This window comes from Fundulus heteroclitus, chromosome 13 (assembly GCF_011125445.2).
Source record: "Fundulus heteroclitus isolate FHET01 chromosome 13, MU-UCD_Fhet_4.1, whole genome shotgun sequence".
Classification (NCBI taxonomy): domain Eukaryota; kingdom Metazoa; phylum Chordata; class Actinopteri; order Cyprinodontiformes; family Fundulidae; genus Fundulus; species Fundulus heteroclitus.
Genome location: NC_046373.1, coordinates 35,156,401 through 35,169,754, shown reverse-complemented (window position 1 = coordinate 35,169,754; position 13,354 = coordinate 35,156,401). Strand labels below are relative to the sequence as shown.

The 13,354-nt window shown below is 39.4% G+C and overlaps 2 protein-coding genes across 26 annotated transcripts in view; one reads left to right on the top strand and one right to left on the bottom strand.

Moving 5' to 3' along the window:
* Positions 1-13,354, top strand: part of LOC105922250 (protein 4.1-like) — a 320,088-nt gene that overhangs the window by 263,475 nt on the left and 43,259 nt on the right. For 18 of the 23 annotated variants that reach the window (XM_036145902.1, XM_036145905.1, XM_036145915.1 and 15 more), the window contains 2 exons: positions 938-1,018; positions 3,058-3,160. The exons of 3 other annotated variants lie outside the window; for them this stretch is intronic. In XM_036145902.1, coding sequence (XP_036001795.1) covers positions 938-1,018; positions 3,058-3,156 — 180 coding nt within the window. In that variant the 3' untranslated portion in view covers positions 3,157-3,160. Of the gene's footprint in view, positions 1-937; positions 1,019-3,057; positions 3,161-11,753; positions 11,960-13,354 lie in introns of all 23 variants that reach the window. 2 more of the 23 variants (XR_004932394.1, XR_004932393.1) reach the window with 1 other exon arrangement.
* LOC118565516 lies at positions 4,295-9,479 on the bottom strand. Of its 3 annotated transcripts, none has more exons than XM_036145931.1 (12): positions 9,414-9,479; positions 8,147-8,178; positions 7,925-8,014; positions 7,659-7,796; positions 7,370-7,551; positions 7,124-7,257; positions 6,909-7,002; positions 6,404-6,739; positions 6,103-6,161; positions 5,699-5,832; positions 5,413-5,540; positions 4,295-5,303 (listed from the first exon to the last, which is right to left on the bottom strand). In XM_036145931.1, exons 3-12 carry the CDS (start codon positions 8,004-8,006, stop codon positions 4,986-4,988), a joined length of 1,605 nt encoding a protein of 534 aa, XP_036001824.1. In that variant the 5' UTR covers positions 8,007-8,014; positions 8,147-8,178; positions 9,414-9,479; the 3' UTR covers positions 4,295-4,985. The 3 variants fall into 3 exon arrangements, with proteins under 3 accessions (XP_036001824.1, XP_036001823.1, XP_036001822.1); XM_036145930.1 differs by lacking the exon at positions 9,414-9,479 and adding an exon at positions 8,609-8,733; XM_036145929.1 differs by lacking the exon at positions 9,414-9,479 and having other exon boundaries at positions 8,147-8,702.

The window sequence follows — 13,354 nt, the reverse complement described above, 5'->3', positions numbered from 1 at the left end:
CATGGACAGTGCAGATGACTCTCCCTGTGGCTCTATGCTTCTTCAGGAGGAGTGAATGCTGCTTGTCAAGACTTGATGCAATCAACTGGGTTCCCATAGACAGGGCATTTTTTTTTACCAATCTGTATAATCTGACCAAATGTGTATAATCTGACTGAATTTGACTTTGGAAAGTGCCTTGAGATTACGCTAGATAAATAAAATTTAATTTAATTGAATTAATTTAATCTCAAAGCGATTTGTCCCATCAAACAGCTATGGGGAGGAAACGTAAACAAATCTGAATAAGCAATGTGATGGAGCTTTCAATTTTATTTTGAAATGATGGGACTGGACAGACTTAGAGGTAAAGGGCTAAGTCTGTCCAGAGGACTAACAAGTTAACAATTCTTTGTTTTTAGTTAAAAAATAAGCAAAGTAGCATACAAATTAACAAATACTTCATGAAGCTGACTGCATGGGGTGATCCAATTGTTTTAGTCAAATAATGTGAGACAAAAAACAAGTTTACTCTCTAACATTTAAAAATAAGGAAAAGTTGTCTCTATATATTTTAGAAGCAATGTATTAAATGTTAAAATACAATTTAAGGTGAATTAATTAATTAAAGTTGAAATCACCTCTATCCACAGGTTGCTGTCTAATTTATTGTACATTTTCAAATCTCAGTTGGCACATTTCCCTGATACATTTTTCTTTTAATATGACAAATAAGCATGCTTTGGGTTACAGTTAATGGTGGTCATACAGACCTCTGTATTCTTTAAATATTTTACAGTAGTATTATGCGCTTGTTGGAATATTTACATATTGAACAAGTACTATGCAGATGATCAACACATTGTTATGTTTATCCTGTTTTCATCCAAAGGTTTGATGTATATGAATTTCTCTAAGTTTATGTGTTTCAGGCTGTGTAAACTCTCTGTTGTTGTAGACCGTGAAAGGAGGGATATCTGAGACCCGAATAGAGAAGAGAATTGTCATCACTGGAGACACAGCAATTGATCATGACAAGGTGAAAACCATTAAGGAACAGATTGTAGTTTAAAATTATAGGACAATTTGCTCGACATCTTCAGAAAGTAAAGTATAGAGAAGACTTTTTGTTACCTTACATTAGTGGTTCCCAACCCTGGTCCTCAAGTACCACCGTCCTGAGTCTTATCAGAATCAACTTTATTCGCCATGTTTATGGTTACAAAAAATTAATATGACTTTGAATTCCAACGCTCGCATTGTGAAATGAAACAGATAGACATTTTGTTAAGACAGAGGGAGTATCTACTGGAGATTTTTTAATAGAGGTGTCTATATTCCAGCTCACCTGATTCAAATGATTGGATAACCTCTTCTGCATGCCATAAAGTGCAGCAGAAGTCTTTCAAACAGCCTTTCATTTAAGTTTGATGTTGGAAGTTGGAAGGAGACAACTAAACATGCAGGACAGGGGTACTTGAGAACCAGGTTTCAGAACTTACAGAATGCAGTAGATTTCTGTTTGAAACCTGCATATACCCCCTAGGTCAGGGGTGGCAAATTCCAGTCCTCAAGCGCTGGTGTCATGCAACCTGTAGATTTGTCCCTGGTCCAACACATCTGAATCAAATGGCAAAATTAGCTCCTTAGTAGGGAGTCAAGTTTAGCAGAGTCCTGCTAATGATATGATTATTTTATTCAGATGTGCTGGACCAAGGACACATATTTAATATTTCTGAAGCGTTCGCCTGTTGGAAGTGGGTCAAAGTGCATTTCCCAGGTGTGTGGGTTCTGTGGTATTGCGTCTGGTCCTTTTCACGACTTGCATTGCATAAACTGTGTCCAGACCTTGTAGACAACATCTCACAATGTCCTGTGCTGTCCTCATAACTTGTGCTAAGTCCTTCCTCTCCTGTGCCATGCAGGTCTCAGCACACTATTATGCTGAAGACACAAGATGCATTACGTGGCTCTATAAGAGTTTATTAACAGCCGAGTAGTAAAACCAGTCCATTTCATTTTCCTGTGAAAGAGCCATTGTTGGACTTTCTTCACCAGGTGGAAGGTGTTGATAGTCCAGGAGAGAAGGGAACTGGAACTTTATGCTCTCCACATGCTCCACCACCTCCCCCATCTATGCAGAGATAAGGATGTTCAGTCTTGCTGGATCTCCTATAGTCCACTAACACATCCTTGGTCTTGCTGATGTTCAGGATGAGGTTGTTCCTGGAGCACCACTGGTGTAGATCTCCTCTCTATAGCGGGTCTCATCATTGTTGGATATGAGACCAACTACAGTGGTGTCTTCCCCAAACTTAACAACCACGTTTGTGGGGTGGATAGCAGAGCAGTTGACGGTGACGAAGGTTAAGAGAGCAGGGCTGAGGACACAACCCTCTGGGATGCCAATGTTGAGGATCAGTGGGGCAGATTTGAGTTCCACCTGGGGTCTGTTGGTGAGGAAGTCACTGATCCAGAAGCAGAGTGGTAAATAGTTTTACCACAAAGTGTTTTAACCTGTGAAGGAATAATAATAATAATACATTTTATTTAAAAGCACCTTTCATAGCATTGAAGAACACTGCACAAATCAAGCAGCATAATAATAAAGCAGGATAAAAAACAGATCGAACTGAGTTTAGACTTTAGCTGGGAGAGAGTCCTGGTATTGTGGGTGTCCAGAATATGTTTCACTGATGATGTCTCTAAACCACAAGAAGCGGCACCATATTATAACACTGTAATTATTCATAAAATCAATACATTGTGATTTATCTGTGACAGACCTTGCTCTGTATTATAATGAATACCCAAGACACTGGTCCAGGATGGACACAAATAATATATACAGGCAGACTGGTTGAACAGAAATATAACTATGAAAATGACGTTTAAGGCCAGTTGAACTGAATAGGTTTAGATGGTGCTGCCAAGCTCATTGAAGAGAGGGGCAATGTCCTTTTCATATTCTATAGCACTTTTTTATATAACTTAAATACCACAACAGTAATTTAAACTTGTATTTTATGTATTGTGTTTTATTAATACAGTCTTTTCTGTTTCATGGTGACTCTTCAGGCTTTAGCTCAGGCTATTAAAGAGGCAAAGGAGCAGCACCCAGATATGTCGGTCACTAGAGTGGTCGTACATCAGGAAACAGAGATAACTCCAGATTGAGAAGGTAAGTCAAGTATAAAGACAAAAAATATACATTATGTAATATATAACATTATAACACACAACCTTATTTATATACGCTCAGTGGCCACTTCATTAGTTACACCTCTTCAATTGCTTTTTGACAAAAAATAAATAAATTCAGTCAATGGCACTAGCTTAATCAATTTAGGGATCTAGATATAGTGAAAACAATTTAGTGAAATGCTTAGCAAGCATCAGAATGGGGAACAGCTGACTCCACCTCTCTAAATGCACAAAACATGGATTCTTGAATCAAATGGAATACTACAGCAGGAAACTACACTTCTGTCAACTAAGAACTGGAAACTATGGCTATAATTCACACAGACTCACCATAATTACACGAGAGGACATAGGAAAACTTATTTCCGGGTCAAATGAATCTTAAATTCAGCTGTCATGTTTGGCTGGAAAAATCAGACTATGGTCTAAACTGCATGAAAGTAAGGATCCACCCTGCCTTGAATCAGCAGTTCAGGATGGTGCTGTTGGTATAATGGTATGGCAGACGTTGAGCTCCTTAGCACAAACTGTACATCATTAAAGCACCTGAGCTTACCTGATTGCTGTTGCTAAACTGGACAGTTACTTGCATTGCAACAACTAAGCAGACAAGCTCTGGGCCAGTTTTCAAGTCCAGAGGATGAAAGAGAGCACACACAGTAAAATCGCCAGTGTACATATAACACTTAAAGAGTTTATTTTAACACTACCTCAGTGAACATATGGTCCCTATCTACAGAGTGTAAAATGTACACTGAACACAGAGTTAAATTTCTAGAGTCAATTTTACTCTTGTAAGAGTTAATATTTTACACTACACTACACTAAGAAGTGTCAATCAAGTTTTACACTATGTAAGAAGTAACACCCATAGTGTTACTCACATTTAACACTAAAGAGTTAAGTGTTAGGAAATAACTTTTCCAGTGTTAAACCTACTTTACACTATGTCGATTATGAAATTACTCCAAAGAGTGTTGATTTTTAACCAACTCCTACTAGTGTTGCATATTATCTACTTGTGCAGTCCCAGTGATATGACACAAAACTTAACCTTTGCAGGGAAAAAAAAAAAAAAAAAAAAAAACACAATTGTATCCATACCATAATACATATTTATTCCAAGTAAACATGAAATATTGGCATTAAAAGTAACAACATAAAACATGTAAAAGTTCAAATCTTAAAGTCTCCATTATAAAAACATATTTTATGTTGAACGCTAGAGAAAATCTCTTGGTACATACTGTATTGACATTTCTCACAGCCATGAAAATGTCTTTAAAGTGCATTTATAACGCTACACACTGAATGATTTCAGCATCTGCTGTTGCGCAGCAACTTGAAGCTGCGCAACAGCAGATGCACACATATCCCGAATATTGATGTTGGGTGCTGGCAGGACATTAGGAATACTGGCTGCTCCTTCAAAATGTTGTGACCGAGTATCATCTGTTGCTTCATAACTGTCTACAATGTTATCAGTTTCAGCTTCATTCTCAATGTTCTCAGCATGTTTACAGTTTAAATGTTTCCTGAAACCTGAAAAGGAACAAAGAACACGACAACATCCTCCCTGAGCACATTTTAGGCGAAGTGATTTACCTGGATATAAACCATGAATCAACCGCAAATGCCTCACAAGAGCATTGGTTGCCACAAAATGAGAGTGGCAAACAAAACAAATCAGGCCCATGATATCAATTAAGACTGAGTGACATGGGAAAATCACTCAAAATACAGATTGAAGAGCTTTTAGTGAAAAGTGACAAATATGTTGCCGACCTGGAGTCATCTATTAACTAGTGCAGCAGCCTGGCCCTAACCTCAGCAACACGTGGGCTCTCGTGGACTTGACCAATATCTATGTTGTAAATGGTTGTCTGAATGAAGGTGAACATGTTGTGGAGCATCTGGTTGTACATTGTACCAAATACAAAGTGTGCTTTAAAGAGTTCGTCAAAAGCTCCTAGGGTACTGGATGACTTGCACGGTATGACCTGCTTGTCCAGAATAATGAAGAACTCATGGATGGTGCTCCTCTTCATCCCAACAGCAAGATGATACGGTTGAGTGGTGCATTTGATTGCATCAACATGTTCTTGAATACTTGTTCCACTCTGAGGATAAAGAATAATTCAAAATTAAAAGTTGAAAAGCACAGATTAAAACAGTCCCAATCTCTTATTGCCATCTGTAAAGATAATACTCATAAGCAATAACACAAACCTTCTTGAACACGACAAGATGTTTCTCAGCTTGGGCTGCTGACACCTTGCCTGGTCTTCTCCGGCCTTGGGCTGAAGGAGGTATCAGGTGGAGGAGGAGGATAATGGATGAAAGATCACTGTCCCAGCCTGCATTTGGAAATAACAGCAAAATGTTTCATAAATTGTTACATACCATGTTATCATTTAAAAACATCAGTGTTTTGAATTACAGCTGTACCAAAAAAAGACAAGGAAATAAAAACAGGAAAAGAAATCAACCCCCTAAAAAAAATAAACCACACTACCAAGTGTAAGAGTGTCATCAATTTCCTCTTCATCCGGTGTAGCTTCAGCACAATGGATAAGCTCATCAAGGTCACTTGTAGAAGGGAGAGCCTTACACTGCTGAATGACCTTTTGCTTGAATGTTGTTGGCCACCTAGATAGAGAAAAGTTATTTATGATAAAGAAATTCAAACACCCATAGATAGTGAGAAACAGACAAGATCCATGTTAATGTATAAGAATAATAAAAACTAAGTGTCACAAATATCAAGGAACCATTTTGCCATTGGCATACTAATATGGCAATGCCAAATCCCATAATTCCCCACTTTAAAGGTAAGTATAGATGTGACAAGGAATGAAAACAATGGCCAATTGGAAGACCTCATCATCCTCAGCTGAAACCACTACTGTTGTGACTAACCTTTCCATAAATCTTGCAGCTACATCTTCTCCAAACTGCAGGACGAAATCTTGCTCAATCTGTAACAGAAAAATGAAATACCACAAGCTTTTTAAATTGGGACTGACTGGAAAAATATTATGTTTTATATTTAGCAGTTGAGCAGATACAGTATGTATGTACACACCTAAATGTATGGATGTGCAAACAGTTTAAAAGTATATTTATTCAATTGAAGAGATTGAGAGAGAGAAATGTTGCTGTTAACAGTAATTCATACTGAAAGGACAATTACATGTTTTAATGCAAAAAATTTAATTACCAGGCCTTTGACATCTTTGAAGCGGGGAAATTCAGTCAAGACATCTGAGGATTTCTCTACATCGAGGACCATACTGCGACGATGTTGAAATGTCATTTTCATCTTCTGCTTGATAGTAGCCTCGTCAGTACAGTATCTCATTAAGGCCATGGCCTCCTTGCATTGCTCTTCACTTAATGTCATCTCAGGACTAAAGGAAGCCTCTCTTCTGGCTGCTGGTCCTCCAGTCAGCTGACGTGATGATCCTCTGCTTTCTGATGAAGCACTTTTCCTCTGTATAGTTTTAAGCCGCCATGCCAGATAGCCACTGCCGCTTTCACCATCATAGAAATGTTCCTTCAAAAATACAAAAGGTTTATTAGTTCCAACAGCAGTAGGATAGTTGAAATTATGAAGTTATATTAATGTAAAACTGGATCATTGGTGTGGAAAATGCACCATTTTCATTTTCAAAATCATGCACATAATCATTTGATCTCAGTCTGCAAACCCTTATAAAGCTTACATATCCATTTTTAGAGTAGGGATCCATCAAGTACGGGAAGAGCTGAACTATGCCTCGAGCGTACATCTCTCTCACATTCCGTGGTGGGGCCGTCCTGACAAGAGTAAACTCAATACTGTTAAATTACATACTTCCAATGATTTCACAGCAAAGCCAATGACAAGAACATAAATGTTATCAGTACAAAAAAGGTCTCACAGACGCAACCAAATTACCCATGTGCTTCTGTCATATCAGCCACAAGTATGTTGACCATTTGTCGGCGTGAGGAGTCGGTCAGACTTTTAGTGCGGTGGTACTCTTTGATGATACGGTCGCCCCCAGGTCTCCTTAGCGCCAATTCAACCACCTGTGAATGGACAAGCCTTTCACAACTGACAATACATACACTTAAAAATCTAACAAAACATGGTAACTCCCAGAGTAATAAATTGCAAAAAAGATTTCCTACACCAACTTACACGTTTGGCCTCTTCATCTGCCCTCTGTCGCTTTCTGGGTGGACTGTCACTCTCCTCCAGTATGATTGTGTCATCTGAGTTGCAGGACACGATTTCGAGGATGACTGTGTCATCGCCACTACCAGTAGACAGTGCACTGGAATTTGCTTCTTGGGAACTGCTGTGCAAAGTTTCCTTTAAATCTGAAGTTCAGGAGACAGAGACAGGACAGAATAATACCAATTTGTGTTTAACAATCAAAAAGTTGAGTTCATCATTACATTCCATGAATTATAGTGAGCAACTATACCGTCATCAAACTTGATGGTTAGTATGCCAGTATTGGGCTGCTGCGCTATGTCAGAGAAGACCTCTGCATCCACTTCAGTTCCTGTTTCATCAAAAACCTTGACACCATTGACTGGCGGAACTGAGAACTTCAAGAAAGCTATGACCAAAAAAACAAAACAAGATTTCCATCGATACAAAAAAAAAAAAAAAACACACCAACACGCTTAGTTATTTTAGTTTTATCAACGGTGTGTAACTGACAGTGTTATTCTGCGTACGACTTACCAGAATTTAAGAATTCCTCAAGGCTTGGCTCTTTTATCTTGACATATTTCTGTGTATTGTAGATTCTGGTTTTGATCAACATGATGGTATCTGCAAAGACAGCAAACTCATATCAACATTATGATCCACAACCAAGCTGACAACCTGAAATTTGCCTACTTCAGCTTTAAAAATCACAAACACAACTCAATTTTCTATCAAGTACATAAACTTATTACTTACCACCAGAGCACAACAGTACATTACAGAACAGTCTGAAATAAAAAAGAAAAAGGGAAAAAATATGCATATTAGGTAAACCTGATATTCTCAGAAAAAATTAAAACCCATGAAAGATGTATTTGTAACATAGCCTAAATGTTTTAAAATAGTTTTCTCCCAGAAATGTCATAAGTAGCCATGATACTGGACACATGATTCAGCATATTTTAATATTCATTGTGTATTATATTGCATATCCTGTGTCTTTTGCAAAATACCCATCATACATACCATATATCATATACAAGAATATTCTATTACTGTTAAGTCTACTATGAATATTAAAATACGCCAAATCATGTGTCCGGTATCATGCCTACATGTATGACGTTTGCAGAAACCCCCCCGTGAAAATCAGTTTAGTATCCAGCTTATGATGCGCTGACACTTCATCATCAGACAGAATAGAGTGGAGCGGGTGACCTGTCCAAGATGGCGGCCATATTTCTTGCGTCTCAGCAGGCAATGCGGCGTATACTCTTTATATGTCTGTCTACTCTTTCTATGTCTGTCTACAGCAGCTGACTGAGCCTCTTGGAGCCGCGGCTCGGTTCACGTTAACGGGGGTCGACTCCGTGCATTCCTCTCAGTCTGCTGGTGAACCAGCGGGTCCAATAAGCATGTCCGCGACATAAAGCGATTTGCTCCGGCTCAAATATCAGGGTTTCCCGCAGCGCTATCTTGGCGAGGCGGTCACACACGCTACCGCCTTGCCAACATTCCAGAAGCTAACTCGATAGGCTTGCATGTGTATTTGACGTCAACACGCGGTTTTTTGTAGTTTCTTTCGCGCATGCGTATAGTGAATGGCAGGGGAAAAAAAACACATGGACACGTACCCCCCGCGCGCAAAACTTGTCGCCCCCCCCCCCGCTCCGCGCGTTGGTCCGCCTAAGCAAATTCATGCGGGAAACACTGAATATAAATAATAAATACAACTGCGTCAGCGAATTTCTGTCGTCATTTTACAGAAATAAATGTGCAAGCACGACACAGAACACACCACAGCCCGTCCTCGCAGACATTAACGTTACCTCGTGTCTTTTTTGTTCAGTTTGGTGTGGCGTCCATTTAAGCTAACAGCCGACCCGATATCATGTTAGCCATTTGAAAACAAGTACCCAACAGTTGACTAGTGTGGTGAATGAAGAGGTCCCTTTATTCTTATACAGACTAGCCTTAAATGAAGAACAAAAACAACGGCAACAGTTTATCTTGAAAAACTTACCACAGTATTTCGAAGCGAGGAAGATGTCGATGCCAGAGTCCACATTCTCAGTTTGAGCGGTGAAGTTGATGGGTGGTAGCCTCGTGAGACCATCCTGATCTCGCGAGGTTTCAAGGTTTCACTCGCAGATCAGTCTGGCTACTCTCCGTTAAAGAAAATTTGGAGCCGTTCACCAAACGAACGTCCAATCAGCGTTGGCTTTGAGGCGGGTTGAGGTGTGACGCAACGGGAAGCGCGTCAGTTCAGTCTAAACAACATGGCGGCTTCAGCCGATGAAACTAGCGTTAGCGTGGCTATCGAGCAAGTTTTATCGGAATTACAGAGTATTTCTTTGCTGAGCTAACGAGCCCTTACCTGCAGCAGCAAGAGTAGCTTGGCTTGTGGTTGTGTTTTCGTCGTCGCTCGTAACAGAGTGATGACGAATCTGATTGGTTCATTTGGCCCGTCTATCACCAACATAGGCCAATCAGCTAACCAGTATTTTCGCCCCTTCCCAAAATTACTTCAACGGAAGGTTTCCAGATGGATATGCGGAGCAAATCTATCTGGCGGAGTCAGGTTAGATGGGTGGGGCTTTTCAAAGTTTTTTTTTTTTTTTTTACACTGGAAGGTATCTTGCTCCGATCGGTGTTGAATTAACTCTAAGACAGTCAATGACACCGACAGAGTAAAACCTCTGTTAACTCCGATTATTGTCACCAACACTGGAAGTTTTTTGGTTCGATTTTACTCTGTCCATTGTTGGAAGAACTCCGTAAGAATTAAAATACTTTGACACTGCATTTTTTACACTGGCAAATTTACTGTGCATAGTATGCGGCAGTGAACGATAAATAATGAATTGAATTCAGTGTTTTCAGAAACTGAATTGTATGGATTGACACTGGTAACTGTTTTCCACAATATAGCCTCTAGGGGACACCAAAGGATGCAGTAACTGTAGAAACTTTTAAATGGCAACCTTGGAGTTGCTTCAGGGCGGTTTGTGCATATTTTCAAGGTCGGTTCAGTGTTGATACATCTGAAAAGCGCATGAAGTGGTGGGACAAGAGATTCACAACACAGATATGTCACCAACAATTCTACTGTAACTGTGTGATGCTATCATGCCAGTAAGCACAGAAGGTGTGTTTTGGACACCTCAATAAATTTATTTCATGAAGAATTAAAGGTAGAGTCAAAGATTTTTCCCGAAGATTCCCCAAGTCCCTTTTTGAAGAACTGCACATGTGCAAGACCATTTTACTTGCTCTTCCGCTTCTTAGGGGGATCGCATTTTCTTTTCATAAACACATAAACCAATAGATAAGGCAATACCCCCGCAACTTGAGAGACAGAGTGTGCAGAGTGTGCAAACTCTGCACACAATTGAGGGACGACTTCTCTTCAAGTTCAAGAATTTATTCAGTGAAATAAACCATTATTTAATGTTGTTTGCCTATATTGTTGGGGCAACAGTGGTGCAGGAGTTAGGGGGTTTATCCTGTAACTGGCAGGTTGCCGGTTCGATCCCTTGCAAGACAATTCACTCTAATTGCCTGCTGGCGGTGATCAGATGGAGCATTGTATGACAGAAGCAAAGCTGCTGTCAGTCCTGGCTACTGTAGCAACTAACATAGCTCACCACTGTCAGGGTTGGAGTTGGACTTGATAAAGCGCTATACAAGTACAAGCCATTTATTGTGTGTATTTGATTGAATTTGACTTTGTAAAGTGCCTTGAGATGACGTGTGAATATAAAATTGAATTGAACTGTATTAATCCTCTCTACTATGCTAGTAGTGGAACTAAAAGTAGTAAGCAAAATTAAGGTTAAAGAGACTAAAGAAAAATCTACACACAAAGGACAAATAAAAATAGTTGAAAACCATCTCCATAAGAATAATTCACTGAATCTTGGATTCATTGCAAGTTAGAGAACCAAAATTTATCTTATGGAATGTGGTTAAATTAGCTTAACTGTATGTTTTCAACTCATTCACAATGGTTAGGATAGTCAGACGGTTCACAGCAGATGTCGTTTTAATTTCCTTTTTTTTTCCAAATCCAAAACTTGACAGGTATGACTTAACCCAAATAGGGGTTATGCGTGAACAACTTCCGCATTCATCCAAAAGGGACGGACCACTTCCTTCCGGTTCAGAGTCCTATTTTTTTAATATCGGGATAGATCAAACCATAGTGATAGCAACTATAATGGCGTTGCTTTGTACAAGATGCCTCCAGGAGCTACGAAAAATCAGTGTATCTGATGTCCATCAAATATTTAATAATGATCTTTATAATGCACATTCCAATGACATTTGTTTTCTGCATTTAATTTATCCCCTTGGGGAACAGTGGGCAGTCTCTGTGGAACAATTGGTCTTGCTCAGGGACCCAGAGTGGCAGCCTGTGGGAGTTGAACCCAGAACCTCTTGGACACAAGGGCAAAGCTCTAACCACTAGGCCACCGCTCCTTATGCTGTGCAACATCTAAAGCTCGTGCCAACAAAATGGATGAAGGATTCAACTATATGCTTCATCGTACATTAGCAACTATGAAGGTATCTAAAGCTAATGTCTACTTAAGCTTGGTGTACTTAACTGTTAGCTTCGTAATTTTAATATAATATTGATTTATTGTTGCTGATTGACAATTACATCATTCCATGCTATTTTAATCCTATGATTAACACATATAATACTTGTAATTGTGTTGATCTTTTTCTTATCAGTATCAAACAAAGACACAGGGATTGTCAGAGTCAGGGCAGACTATGCACAAAAGTCTATGCACAAAAGTGAAATGCCATACAGGTTGAAAGTAATGTTAGAGATGGGGTGGGTGTTTAGTTCAGTTTATGTTCTAAGCTGTTTCAGTTCAGGGACAGTATTTATGAAGTTTTTCTAAATTTTCTTTTAAATGAATCATAAAATAGTATGATAAGAATGAAGCGTGATCTTGGATGATCATGCTTCAGATATTTAGTTGCTTTTGATAAACTCATATTAAAATGTTAGCTGTTTTCCATCCAAAGACAAATGCCAAAGAAAGCTGACAGTTTTAGCGGTTAGCGCAGCAGAAGCAAGGCAGGACATTTTCCGGTTTAGTCACATGACATTCCACATAAACCCCATTGCCTACTGTGGATTGGTGTATGGATATGTGTGCATTTGTGTGCATTTGTGTGATTGAGTAAATGCAGCACTAGTGGAAACCACTTTGAGTGGTCAAAGTGACTAAAAAGAGCTATTTGCAAATGGTAAAGTAGTGTAAGTTAAACAATCTATCCATAAATTCTTAACAAACTTTTTTCTCTTTATCAAGAGACTCAACCAGACTTACTTTTCTTTTTTTTCATCGATTTCTTCTTGGTGGATGTTGTCATTGCTAAAGTCACCACTGTACACCTGTTAGCTTTCTAGATGACCGATGACACTCATGTCCTGCCACTCTCTTTCTGTTGTTAATGAATTCATGCGTAATTTGTACACGAACTCTGGAGAAAGTTTGCGGCTGCAGGACTGTCCCAAGAGCAGAGTTCTCCTGTCTTCTTCCATGGCATTTCCAATCAAAGTTATGGATCTTCTCCATTTCACTGTCTCTGTCTTCTTCAAATGCAGGCGATAGCTTCAGATACCTTTCATTCCATCTCTTCTGCCACAAGTACACAGGTGTCTTCGTCATCCTCATCTTCAGTTAACATCAGCTGGAAACTGGGAATGTTCTCTAATGCATGTTATGATATCTCCTGGGTGCGATTTGCTGGGGGGTATGGGGGGGATTTACCCCCCCTCTGTTCGTGACGTCCCCCCCTCTGGTCATTGATGTTTTATCCCTGGGGGGGATACATATTCCTCCCCCCCTCTGGTCTAAATAGGTAATATTGTGGATTTCTTAAAAATCTATATAAATTAGGGCTGTCAGTTTTAACGCGTTATTAACGTGTTAACTTTGT

What these genes read in the sequence shown, in the direction of transcription:
- LOC118565516 (XM_036145929.1), bottom strand. Translation starts at nt 8,213, where the DNA reads ATGCATATTTTTTCCCTTTTTCTTTTTTATTTCAGACTGTTCTGTAAT. An exon ending in CAGATGAAGAGGCCAAACGT is followed by an intron (nt 7,258 to 7,369) that starts GTAAGTTGGTGT and finishes GTCCATTCACAG; the next exon opens with GTGGTTGAATTGGCGCTAAG. An exon ending in TGATGACACTCTTACACTTG is followed by an intron (nt 5,541 to 5,698) that starts GTAGTGTGGTTT and finishes TTCCAAATGCAG; the next exon opens with GCTGGGACAGTGATCTTTCA.